We start from the raw sequence: 13,701 nt of genomic DNA, 5'->3' as shown, positions 1-13,701 counted from the left end.
AGCAAGTGAACTTCAACAACTCATGGACCAAGACTTTATGCACTTTGGTCTTGGTGCGCAATCTTGCCAAGTTGAACGGCACCCTCATTTGAGTATCAGAAAGCGTACAATAGCAGCATGGAGAAGAAAGTTGACACCAGGACTCAGCCTTGCTTTACCCCACTGCTGATCTTGAAAACGTCTGATGAAACCCCCTTGTAACAGATGGAACTGTGCAAGTTCTTGTGGAAAGAAGAAATGACGTCCAGGATTCCAGGAGGACAGTCTATTTTCAGCAGCAGCGTCTCTCTCTGCTGACGAGATCAAAGGTCTTGGTGAGGTCTATGAAGGCAATTTAGAGCGGTTTACCCTGTTTGCGGCACTTCTCCTGTAACTGCCGAAGTGAGAAAATCATGTCGACTGTCGATCTGCCAGCTCTGAAGCTGCACTGAGACTCAGGATAGATGCGTGATGCCAGAGTTTGGAATCTGGCCACAGCAACGTGAGCAAAGTCCTTTACCACAATACTTAGCAAGGAGATGCCTCAATATTGTTGTAGTCACTGCAATTCACCCCTTTTTTTGTGCAAGGTGACTACGTTTGCATCACGCATGTCTTGACGCACTGATCTTTCCTTCCAACAGAGACACAGAAGTTCATGGAGATGCTGCAGCAGTATCAGTTTCCACTTTTGATGATTTCAGGTGGAATGCTATCATTTCTCGGGCTTTACCACTAGCGAGACGGTCAATGGCCTTGTTGAGCTTTACTATGGTGGGCTCGCTGACCAGCTCCTCCATCACAGGGAAGTCTGGAATGGCGCTAAGAGCAACTTCAGTGACAAGTTTCTCCGTTGTGTAGAGTTCGAGGCAATGCTCCACCCAGCTTTCTATCTGTTTGCTAGCTTCAGTGATGATCACCCTGTCTTTGTCGTCACTGGAGCTGATTTGGTTGCTACTGGGCTCATTGCTTTCTTAATTCCTTCATCCCTCTAGCATCTCAGATTATATGCTGTTGCAGACTTTCAACCAATATTGATTGGCACAGTCTGTTGAGATTTGATTCTGGCAGCTCTGAGAGCATCCAGGTTTTGTTTGCTGGGGACTTGCTTGTAGTTCAAGAGATCTCTCCTCTTGGTTGCAGTAACTGACTCCATTTCAGTCCAATAAGCCTCAAACCAGTCAGCATTCCTCCGATCTCTTTTCCTGTATGCAGTGAGCGCAGAGTTATAGATAGTGATACGCACATGATCCCACTTTCACACCGCACTCTAGCCTTGGGCATTGTTGTCCAAAAGAGCCTGATCGAGGATGTTGAGGAAGACTAGGGTCCTTTCTGGTACAGTAAGTGTTGATCCGAGGACAACCTTTCTTCTTGGTGTGTATAGCTTCCTTGGCTGAAGCCTGACTTTGCTACATACCAGGGAGGTCAGTGTCACATGCAGTGGTGTGATAGCTGTTAGTGATGGCGGGGGTGGGAGGGGCGGTGGTGGCACATCTGGTGATGATGAGGTTTAGCTGGTGCCAGTGACGTGATCTCGGATGTGGCATGGCTTGATTTGGAAGTAGCTATTCATCACAGAGTCCATGGTAACAGCATAGCTCCAGCAACCTCTGTCCATTTTCGTTCATCTTGCCAATTCCTGGTGCCCTATGCACATTGGTCAAGCTGTGCGGTCAGTACCCACCCCTAGTATGCACAGTCCCTTGGTACTGGGAATTCTACTGATGGCAGCTTCAAGGTTCTCATAGAACTGATCCTTGACATATGGGGTGGAAGTGAGTGTCAGGGCACAGATGCACATGAGGCTACTTGGGCCCACACTTCTTGACAAGCAAAGAGTAAGACGTCTCTCTGAGGCTTCAGTGGGGGGGTCCAATCATCACAAGTAGCAAGTTTTTTTTACTGCAAAACCCACTCCACGCTCATGTGTTGCCTTTTGTGTTTTCCCCTGCCAGAAGAACATATAGGGCTGAATTTTTTTGGCGCACCGCACATTGCGGCGGCATGATTTGAAGTCGGCGGCCTTCAGGTGTGGATGCGCTGTCGCTGTGCCCCTGCAATATTTCGTGCAGGGGCTCATTTAAATGGAGGGGGTGGAGCAGCCGCTCCCGATAACACAGAGGGGGCGACCGCTCCATCCCCAGCAATGGCATCCGGCGCCACCGCACAGGCGCCGGCGCCATTTTAAAGGGCCTCAAGCCCTACATTTTAATTACCATTTTTAAAGGGGCAGGTGTTAAAACATTAAAGTTTAAGCTTTATTATCAGTGGAAAGCCCCTCTCCCACCACCACCCCCCAATAAGTCCTCAATAAGTAAAACTACCTCTACTCCCAGAAAACAATTTTTCAAAGAACGAGTTTTAACCCCCCCACCTTCAGAACATTTGACCCTCAACCCCCTTCCCACCATCCCCACAACCAATCGGAGTGGTTTTTCCCACTCCTATGCCCCTCCTGACCTGAAAATTTCACTACTCTCCCCCCCCGACCAGTAACACGCCTCAAAACTCCAAATGGGGTTCCGAAGGTGCGGGACTTCCGTTTGGCAGTTGTAATATCGACCTTGGACAGCCGCTGGGACAAGGTAAGTTGGTATAAGTTAACTTCCATTGATTTTAATATGTAAATGAAGGCTCCGCCACAAAGCAGCAGGGGGGCCGCACCAAGGTCTTGCCGCCGGTAAAATGCGGCGGGGCCTCAGAGGTCGTGGTGGGCCGCTCCCACAAGTATTTTACATACCCCCCCGCCGGGTCCCTTGACGTCGAGGGGCTGGTAAAATTCAGTCCATTGTGTTTCTCTTTAAGGGATCCACTTTGAGCAAGCCTAGTTTCTTGCAACACAGCAATGTCCACATTGAGCCTTGTCAGTTCTTTGTTGATCAGAGCTGTCTTGTGTGCGTCATAAACCTGCAGAGGTCACTGGTAAGGCCAGGACACATGGTCCTTACGTTCCAGATTGTGATACAAAACACTGGTGTCTTCTTTGTTGAGTTTGTCTTGCCTGGTGCATAGATTATTGACCTGCCTGTCAAGAGATGACACTCTAAGCTCCAAGCACCCACTGAAGCAAGCAGGCCATGTCAGGACAGCACCTAACTGACTGGGGGCTGCCCAGGTTGGGGAGGGCTATAGCTATCCAATGACACGCAATGATCTCTTGCACCATCGGAAGTAATCCCTGATGATCATGCTCTACACCAATCAAGAGAGAGCTTATAACCTGTAACTGTTGCTTCTCATGATGTGCCAACATTAACCACAAAGCTAGAGTGGCCTCTTCAGGGCTCAGACCTGGGCAAATAGTATGGAGAACCTGAGTTGCCCAAGCATCAAGAACCCCTCTCAGCATTGCTAGTATTGTCCAAGGGAAAGGCAAAAAAACAGTACTTTTAGGTACCAGTTCTGCTGTAGGAGTTGCTGGAAAGCTGCCTGATAAATGACAGATAACCACCTGTCAGACTCCACTCTGGATTTTCTGTTGGGGTTTACTCCCTTTGCCTTTTTCTGTCCCAAGGCGCCCTCAAGGCAGTGAGGCTATTTACACATAGCTGGGGGTCTGGTTTGTGGGCACCAGGGCAGAACCACACGCTGGTGGACCTGCTTGTCCCGTGTCTGGGGGTCAGGCCTCCTCCGAGTCCCCTGTAGTTTAGCCTGGGACTGCAGGGTACCCAGTTTGCGTATGTCGCCATGATGAGGCACTACATAGAGCTTGCTGATGCAGAGGCTATGTGCTGGCAGGGAGAGACTTACACATTCAGCTCTCTTTTTCACAGTACTTGTATTGCCAGCCAGTAGTGAGAGCTGAAAGCGAGAGATGACAAGCAGACTAACCGCTATGCACCACCAACCGGAGATACTGCAGGCCCATTAAGTGATATATTGGCCAGGGTAGCCCAGAATTCCCCCAAAGCTGGCTGCAGAAGTCGGGGAGGGGGACAGGAGCAAGAGGTTGGGTGAAAGGCACCACCCCTACCTGATAGGAAGTTTCAACGGAGCTCCAATGGGCTGGAAGCATAATGGACACAGGGTCTGCTCCAGATTCCTGTTCACCAGCATGTGCAACTCAACTTCCATCTCCCCTCATGAAGGAATTTCAGACCCAATTCATTCTACTTGCTATTTTGAGAAAATCATTCACTTATCTGGGTGTCCACTGTTCTGTAGGGAGGAAATCATTCCAGTCTCAAGCCTTGCTTGAGGCTTGTTAATTGTGTTATATCCGCTAACTCTGTGCTAGATCTACATTATTATAATTTAGTACACATGTCTCCTCTCAAACTTTTCTCTAATGAAAACAAGATCAGTTCTATGAATTTCCCCTTTCAAATATAGCCCAAACTCTTGGAATAATACTTGTTGATCTATTTAAATCCTTTCCATCAATGCCTTTTAAAATGCTTTCCATAATATATCACTTCAAATTTGGAAGCCTTCCAATATTCTAAGTACAGCAAAAAATACAACATACTGGCCCTGATTAGCCCATCCAGGCATAAGTTTCAAAATATATGCACCCTAGACCTTTGTTGCTGCCCCACCAAAGTTCACAGAGTCAGTGAGAGTCCTTCATAGCTTACCACTGAGGGGCTTGTAGGCAACCAGGGACACATTTAGATTGCCCGCTATTGAAGTCAAACCAAAAAAGCCCAGTAAAAGTGCTAGTTTCTTTTGAGAGCTGATAATTGTGAAATCTAAATCTCAAAGCTTATCTATTTTTTGGAATGCTGTTGTGTTTATATAGAGGTGGGGGGGTCCTAATAAATTGCATTGGATGATTGCTTAGATTGTAACTGGAGGCCAATTTCACAAATACATTTCAGATGTAAGATGACGATCACTGAATCTGCAAATGAAGCATTTATATTTAGGTTTGGAGTAAGATGTTACTAGTTAACCCATGAAATATCTTAATTATCACCCAGTATAAAAAATGAAGCAATAGACAACTCCTTTCAAACTACAGTCTGTTTACATTACAGGAAATTATTTCCATTTCTTGCTTTATCTTTCCCCATAATAGATTTGATTAACTTTCTTAAAAATGTTGTATCAATCTTAAAACATCCAGTATGACTTATATGTTGTGTACTGAAGATACAGTAACTAATCGAAAATGATAAATAAGGTCCGGCTTACACAAAAAAAACCCTCCCCAGCTCAGAAAAACCCTTTGCTATACATAGGGAAAGTAGCAAGCTATGTAAAACCTGCTTATATTTCACTGGTAAGCACCAATTCAACTATAATGCTTTTGCCCAGGAATTATGAGAACATCCATTAAAATAATTCCAGCCATTAACTGGAACTGTTAATGCACATTTTTCTTTTTGCAGCTTCCCGAGAATTCACGTATACACTTGGATACGGCAACCATTGGAACTCTGATACCACAGGTAATACATGGATATTTTCAAATGCACTTTTTACAATATATTAGTATTTGTTCTGCAATAATTGCATTAAAAGAAAAGTGTTATAATTCTACAGTTAGTTAGAATTTAATATACAAATGATCCTGCTTACAATAGGCCTGTTTTGTACAAATCATTGCTTCTGATGAACATACTTAAATATCCTGAACCACTTGTATGTATTAAACATATTGCCCATTTGGAAGTAACTAGCTTCTAATAACTTGCCAATTAGCCAGAATCCAATGCTACCAGTGGGGAGTCAAATTAACAGGGAGAAGAGGTTGGATATAGGCCCGCAAAATTGTTGGCATAATTTTCAGGCCTACACTTCATAAAAGCACAGCTCCCTACAAGAAGCACAGCATTGCAGAATTACCCTTTGTACTTCAAATAACTGGGACTTCTTTGAGAATTCTGTACCGTCTTTTCCTTGTCCAAACTGAACTTTCGCTCTTTTGACCCTTGAATTTGTATTACTGAAGTAACTAATGTTATTCCAGTTGGCATGGAAAATAGGAACAGGAATAGGCCTTCAGCCCCTTGAACCTGTTCCACTATTCAATTAGATCATGGCTGATCTGTATCTCAACATCATTTACCCACTTTGGTTCCATATCCCTGAGTACCCTTACCTAACAAAATAATGGGCAAGATTTTCCCTCCTGGGTCAGGAAACCAAAGTCGGGACTGTTTCTGGGCCCTGATCCTGCCTTTTGGGGGTTTATAGTCACAGCCCGTGATTTTGAGAGACGGGCTGCTAAATGGCTGGAGGGAAGGTTAGGCGGCCAATTAGCAGCTGCACGTGCAGGATGGAGGCAGGACTTCTAAAGTGCAGGCCCGATTTAAAGGCATCACAGCAGCAATAACTGTGGCTGCAGTTTGAAAGAAAAAAATGGATGCATCAGGAGGAGAGGCAGAGGCCTGGCTCCTGGGACAGGGCTGCCCCTTGCTTCTCCAATGCTGACCTCGAGGTCCTCCTGGAGGCTGTTTGGGAGATGAGGGAGGAGAAGGCCACCCAGCCAAAGATGGCTGGAGGTGGCTGAAACAGTCAGCAGTAGAAGTGTAGTCCAGAGTAACTGTGTCCAGTCCGTAATAGGTTCAATGTCCTTCTTCACTCTGGCAAGGTGAGTGAAACACCAAACACTCAGGACAGGACTTCAGCTATTCAACCTCCAGCAGATACACCAGCTAAGGAGCTTGAGGGTGCATGCTGCTCCTGAAGATGGGAGGAATGTGTTCCCAAGGTACTTGCTGACCGCTCAGCAAGGCTCAGAGCTGTAGTGCTGTTGAGGACTGGCCAGCACTGATACATAGAGCTGCTGGCTTTGGTGAGAGAGGCCCGCATTGCCTTATCTCTCTCTTTTGTCCTTACAGGAAAAAAGGGCACACAATGCCAGGGAGAGCGCGTGCACAGGTGACGGAGTTCCCCATCTCCACATCATCACTCCCATGGAGGAGGGAGCCATGAAAATTGCCAAGCTGGCCCAGCAGAGAAATTCAGGGAAAGAGAGATGGGCATTCCTGGTGAAGAGGGTGAAAAGATATAGCAATCTGTAGATGAAGGGGGTGGAATGCACTCCTCCCTGTCCAGCAGGATACCTAAGCCTCAGCTGCACTGGGAAGCCTCAGTATTGCTGAGGCTACTGCTTTCGAAGGCTGGTTCTCATGATCTCCTGCTTGTGTCTCCCACAGGTTCTGACATGGAGAGGGAACGTCTACAAGCGCCCCCTCCACCAGCGCAGATACACTTACATCACTGGGTCCTCACGGCGCTTAGATAATGTGGCACAGGGTGAAAAGCACAGAACTTGTGAGCAGGAGGAGGCGAAAAAGGCAGAGGCAGCTATGGGCAGTCCCCCTTAGAGGATGGAGGACAGACACAGCCATGCTCAGCTGAGTGCAGATGCAGGGTCTCGAGAGTCCCAGGAAAGGAGGCTCTACCTAGACTAGCAGCAATAGATGTGCTCCTACATGTCAGAGTTCCTTGAGGCAATGTGGTATCATGGGCAGAGAATGGAGGAATCCATCAGCTCATGTATGTCACCATGACTCAGGGCTTCGAACGGATGAGCACCTCCATTGAGAGAGTGGCCAACCTCATGGAGTGACATATGCAGCAGTCAGAGTGGATGCAAGAGCAGCACACTGACATGCACAGAATCCATGCAATACTCTGTAGCATTGACTGGTCAGTGGTGTTCATTGCGCAAAGGTGTTTGGAGTGGATGCCAGTTGCACCCCAACTGGTGGTCCCGCTGGCCATCTGTAGCACCATCCAAGGGCTGAGGCAGGCACTGAAGAGGATGAGGGGTGCCACTCCTCATGGGGTGCCATCATCTTCGGCCTTCTTCGCCCCTCTGATTGAGGGACATCTATGCACCAATGACGGAGGCTGCCTCCGCATTGGCGCCAGTGCAGCAGCCTCTGGACGTGTGCCCATGGGCAGCTCTGCCACAACCAGATACATGAGAGCAGGCTGCCTCCACCTCATCTAAGGCCACAAGGGGAGAACCGCATAGAAGTAGCCAAGAGCGGAGGCCACCACATCAAGCAGAGCACTGAGTAGTTCGCTGGGGTTTGCTTCCCCTGTAAATGTGCACTTTGTCAATTTTGAATACACTGTAATTATTGACACATGATGCCGATGTGTGAGCTTCCATTCTTTAATGGTGAAACTGGAATAGAAGTGGCGAAGGGAAGCAAAGGTCTTTGAAGGGGGGCAGTGAGACCTCTGGACTGATCTGAATCATTCATTGATGATAAGAATGGATTCATTCAAGGCTGCATCTGCAAGGGAAGTGCTCTCACAGGCAGATCAAGACGTCCTCCTGGGTTAGAAGGGCTCAGCTGAAACATACCTAGATTAAATGATCCTTGACAGTGACAGCATCCTGATGAGATCTTTGAGTCCTCCGCTGGCCCTGGCCACCTCCCTGAGCAGCCAGGGAACCTTTCTGTTCCGCATCCTCCTCCTCTTCCTCCAATGAGCTGAGTCGTTCCAAGGCCTCACCCTCTTCAAGATCCACTCCTCTCTGGAGGTTCATGTTATGAAGAGAGCAGCAGACCACACAATGCGTGAGATCCTTGCAGGAGTGTACTGCAGGGTGCCACCCAATTGTTCTAAGCATCAGATAGGCATCATCAGAAGCCGACGGCCTGCCTGATGGTGGTCCTTGTGAGCAGACGTCTTTGGTTGCCTCTGTGGCTCTGTCTCAGGATCATGTGAAGAGGTGAGTAACCATCTCTTCAAGAGATAACCCTTGGCCCCTAGCATCCATCCACAAAGTTTAGGGGCTGGAATGAATAGCTGCAGCAGCCTGGACCACTGGAGGATGAAAGTCATGGAAGTTGCCAGGGAAGCGAGCGCACACATACAGAAAGCTCTTGTGTCGCAAACCAACAGAACATTGAGGTGTGGAAGCCCTTCCTGTTGATGAATCTCACTGGCCAATCACTCGGTGCCTTGATGGCCACTTAGGTGCAATTAATGATGCCCTGCGCCTGGAGGGATCCAGCGATGGAGGCAAATCCCACTGCCCTGCGTGCCTGCAAGGCCCTGTCTTTTTGAAATTGTATGTATTGGCCAGCTCTCGCAAATAGGACATCAGTGACCTGCGTGATACAATGGTGTGCTGCTGTTTGCGATATGCCAGCAAGGTCTGCTACTGATCCTTGGAAGGAGCCAGAGGCAAAGAAGTTCAAGGCCACAGTGACTTTGATGGCTACTGGCAGAGCATGAGAAGCAGTGCTGTGTGGTCTTCCACAATGAGGGCACAAATTTCAGTGGCCATCTGTCTAGATAGGCACAGTCTCCTGCGGCACTAGTTCACTGACATGTCCAGGTAGCTTCATCTTTGGAGGTAGACCCTATGTTGAGGGTATGGTCTCCATTGCGTTCCTGCCCCTTGTCCCTCTCCTCTGCCCTCCTCATTCCCAGGGCTTTGTCTCTGCTGCTGAGGACGTTGATCCTCATCGCCACTTGACCCAATATCTGAGAACTGTAATCCTATCACTAATTGTTTCCTCACTTGGCACTCAGTTGCATTCACGATAATGTCAGGAACCCAAACCCCTTCCTCTTATGTCACTGCAATGCCAGGACGTTCACGAAGCCCAACATTGCCCGAGTAGCTACAGGCTACTCTCCCTGCAACCTCTATACACCTGATAGCGTCTGTATGCCAATGGCTGAGTGCCCCTCTCAGCCATGCTCCCTTTTATGGGCCCATTTAATTTCATGGTGCAGCATGCCTGGTTCCCCACTGTGTTGCCGCCTCCATGCACACGGTCTGTACCTGATACAGCGTTCAACCTATGCACCGCGACCAAAATTCCAAACTGGCCCTTAAACTGACAATGAGCTTGTTAACAGTATTAATTGGCCTCATTCCCAAATTGGGCATGTTTCCGGGGCTGGTTTTCCCCCATCCTGAGGAAAATCGACAGTGGCTGGAATAGCAACGTGAAACTGGCATGCCAGCTGGAGGCACTACTTTTAGAGCCTGCTGACCTCTGTTCTCACCTCTATCAGGACCTAAAAATCCTGCCCAATATCTCACTCCTTCATCTTGATTCAATTATGTCATTCATTCCACTGTTCTCATTTGCAGGGTCACCGGTAAGGAAGTCAGGTTGGTATAAAATCCATCACTCCAACTTAACACTGGCTTTCTGCTAAGGTGGAAGAATTTCCTTTCATTATCTGAACTGAAATATTAAGAATGACAATTTGGTTGAGGCACCAAAGTGCACTTACTACCCATGAAACTGTATCTTTATTAAGAGGTGGATGGAGAGAGGAAAGGAGAAAACAAGTGGGGAATGAAAAAAAACAGCTCCTGATGTGACTATAAAACTACTGTGAAGACATTCTAGTAGATTTACTGATTTCTATCCTTAAAAAAGAACTTAAACATGCAAAAGAGGGAGAAAACATAAAAACAAAGGGCTGGATTTTGTGTGACTGTTGAGGGTGGGCATGGTGGCAGTTGGGGGGGAGAGGACACAGAGAATTGTAACGCAAAGGGGTCCAGGGTAGCAGGGAATCTGCAAAGGGGTTCAAGGAAGTGGGGGCTCTGCAAAGGGTTCTGTGGTAGTGAAGGCTCTGCAAAGTGGTCCAGGGAAGCAAGGAATCTGCAAAGGGGTCCGGGGTAGTGGGGGCTCTGCAAAGGGGTCTGGCATTGTCTTCTGCCTTCCTCAGGGTTGAGGGGAGTTACAGGACCCAGTGGGACAGAATTGTATGCTGCACCATATTCAGGACAGGAGTGAATGCAAGGCAGGCAGGACTTTAAATATGGTGCCAGCACCTGCTCCTGAGTCATCTGAGGCTGTAATCAATAAATCGCTTCCTGTCCTCATCACATGATTGGCAGGGGGAACCTGAGCCTCCATCATGCAGAATGGGCGCCCGACACATAATCGCGGTGGGACAGGCGCCCACATGACGGATGAGAACGGCAACATTTATGGACGGGATCGGTGGGGTGGGGGTGGGTGGTGGGGGGTGCTCATTAAATTCAGCCAAGATGTGCAGTTAAATTCTAAGGAGAAATCATTTTGGCCAAAATGCTTATAAATTCATTCAAAATAAAGACAGTATTCTTAACATGATTTTTTTAAACAAGCCTTCATTTTCCTCGGCTATAAACTGCTAATCCAGCACACCCCAGGGTTTGAACTTTTTAAAAAAGATTTTTTGATCAGTGCAACAATAGTGACCCCTGCTGTTCGAAACTAGTTATCATCAATGTCAATCTAATCTTGCCATAAACCAAAAATTACAAATGACCATTTTACTGCTGCAGTATACCTCATATCATTAAGATAAAGTTTTGAAAAAAAAGTTTATAAATGCAAAATTATCAAAAGAATTATTAAAATCCAACCTACATAAAATTTCAACAAACGAATGAAACTTACATCACCCTGTCTCCCTTCAGTTGCCGGGACTTTTCAGGCCAGGGCTAAACCTGCAAAGGTTTAGAGGCCTCTATCCTCATTAAAATATTTATTTGGTCACCCCATCTCCTGGGAGTGGATTGGCTCCCAGCCCCTTGTCTTGCCTCCGTTAAACTCAGAAGTGTGCGAGTTGGAGGTGGGTTAGGGTCAGGTTTGAGATTTTTAAAGTTTTAACATGTCACCAGCTCTGTCACCTACTGCAGTGATACTCATCTGCCTACACTGCTCTGTCTGCGGCTCTGAAAGTGATCACCGCACTCAACTTTTCTAAACAGTAGATCATTTCAGACAGCCACCGGCGATCTCTTTAATATCAGCCAGGTTGCAGTATGGGCATGTAATCATCAGATGTCCTTTACAGGAGAGCTTGCAGTAGGTGACAGAGCTGTCCTCTTGTCTCTTTGATGAAGTACATTCTCCTTATGCACAATTCCTCAGAAGACCTGTACTGCCTGTATATTCGATGGGGATTGGGAGGAAAGATAGATAATGGGCTGAAATTTAACAACCAACAATGGGTGGGTTGGGGTCAGATGAGTATCAGCTCTAATGCTAGCAGCAGGTGTACCTTATATATTTGAGTCTAAATTACCCTGAGTGTGTTTCCTGTGGAACACTAGGAATGTCGGAGCTGTGCCACTGTCCTGAAGTCAGTTGGGACTCGAAGAGCAGATCACAGTAAAGGCCAAAAAGCATGAGGGAACTCTGGGATTGTGGAGGAACAGTGAACTAATAGTGGAAAATGAGCAGAAATGGTTTTTGCACAGGAAATACAATGACAAAGGCAAGGAAATTCATACCCCCCCCCCCCCAACCCTTCAACTATTCTTACTCCCCAAAATATTACATCACTTAGCACTGGAGTCCAGCCCAATGATAAACACTCTTTAGGAATTAATAAACTTCTTAATGGAAGAAATTACCAAAGTAAAACTTACGACCTACTGGTTGGCTGCCAATCATTGTCATATTAGTGATCCAATTGCCGAGTAGTCCTCATTTTAAATTGTCGTTGCTGAAAGATATTTGATACCACATGGGATCTGATGATAACAGTCTTATACGTTTATCTAAAATCATAGAAATTAAATGTGTATTTTTTATTCTTTCATGGGATGTGGACGTCACAGTCAAGGCCAGGTTTTGTTGCCAATCTCTAATTGCCCTTAACACCTGAGTGACTTGCAAGGACAGTTAAGAGTCAACCACATTGCTGTAGGTCTGGAGTCACATTTAGGCCAGAAGACTTCCTTCCTTAAAGGACATTAGTGAAGCACATAGGTATTTGCAATCGATGATAGTTTCATGGCACCATTACTGAGATGAGCTTTTAATTCCACATTTTTAATTAATTAATTGAATTTAAATTCCACCAGCTACCATGGTGGGATTTCAGCCCATGTCCCCAGAGCATTACCCCAGGCTTCCAGATTATTAGTCCAGTGACATTATCACTACACCACAATCTCCCCAAGATAATTGTTCATTCAATCATTCCAGGTGAAAATAATGTATCCAGACATGAGGATGAAGCTTCACCTTATAACTGATTCAGCACCATCTGTGGCTTTTGTCTCTGGTAAAATCCTCCTCACAACATCTGGAGATATCTATGCCTTTGCTATCTTACCAAATTCTACATTAGCTCCACTCTTCAATATTAAACTGGTGAGTTTTTGTCTTCACACAATTTGCAAAAATAATTTGATTTACAAGTTATGTTGGAATCTGACAGCTCAACCTTTATTTCCATTCACAGAACGCACAGATCACAACCACAATAGGTATAAAAGATGACAAGATTATTGGGCAACTAACGTTGGATAGGTAATGTTAGAATATATGATATAATAAAGTGATTGAGAGAAACCATTGATGCACTCAGCTTAATAAATTGTGTTGATCAACGGTTCTCAATCTGTGGTCATATCTCCTAAGTTTAAATATCTGTTAAATGGGTTCTCTGATCTCCCAAATCATTCCCCTTCAGCACTCCTCAAAATTGACCCCTCCCCTGTCTCTGATTTGTAACACTGCTTGTCCGACATTAAATACTGGATGAGCAGAAATTGACTCCAACTAAATATTGAGAAAACTGAAGCCATTGTCTTCGGTTCCCGCCACAAACTCTTTCCCGAAACACTGACTTCGTCCCTCTACCTGAAAACTGTCTGAGGCGGAACCAGATCATTTGCAACCTTAGTATCATATCTGACCCCAAGATGAGCTCCGATTACATATCCACTTCATCACCAAGACTGCCTATTTTCACCTCCGTAACATCACCCGACTCTACCCCTGCCTCAGCTCATCTGCTACTGAAACCCTCATCCATGCCTTTGTTACC

General features: G+C 46.3%; 1 protein-coding gene across 1 annotated transcript in view; it reads left to right on the top strand.

The window, feature by feature from the left end:
• LOC137378264 (bactericidal permeability-increasing protein-like) overlaps positions 1 to 13,701 on the top strand; it is a 112,326-nt gene that overhangs the window by 58,355 nt on the left and 40,270 nt on the right. Inside the window, exons 10-12 of the mRNA XM_068048504.1 lie at positions 5,316 to 5,375; positions 12,855 to 13,022; positions 13,114 to 13,181. Coding sequence (XP_067904605.1) covers positions 5,316 to 5,375; positions 12,855 to 13,022; positions 13,114 to 13,181 — 296 coding nt within the window. The remainder of the gene's footprint in view (positions 1 to 5,315; positions 5,376 to 12,854; positions 13,023 to 13,113; positions 13,182 to 13,701) is intronic.

Source organism: Heterodontus francisci, chromosome 16, assembly GCF_036365525.1.
Source record: "Heterodontus francisci isolate sHetFra1 chromosome 16, sHetFra1.hap1, whole genome shotgun sequence".
In the NCBI taxonomy this organism is placed as follows: Eukaryota; Metazoa; Chordata; class Chondrichthyes; order Heterodontiformes; family Heterodontidae; genus Heterodontus; species Heterodontus francisci.
Note: the sequence above shows the minus strand (reverse complement) of the source record. Positions and strands in the feature narration are given on the sequence as shown.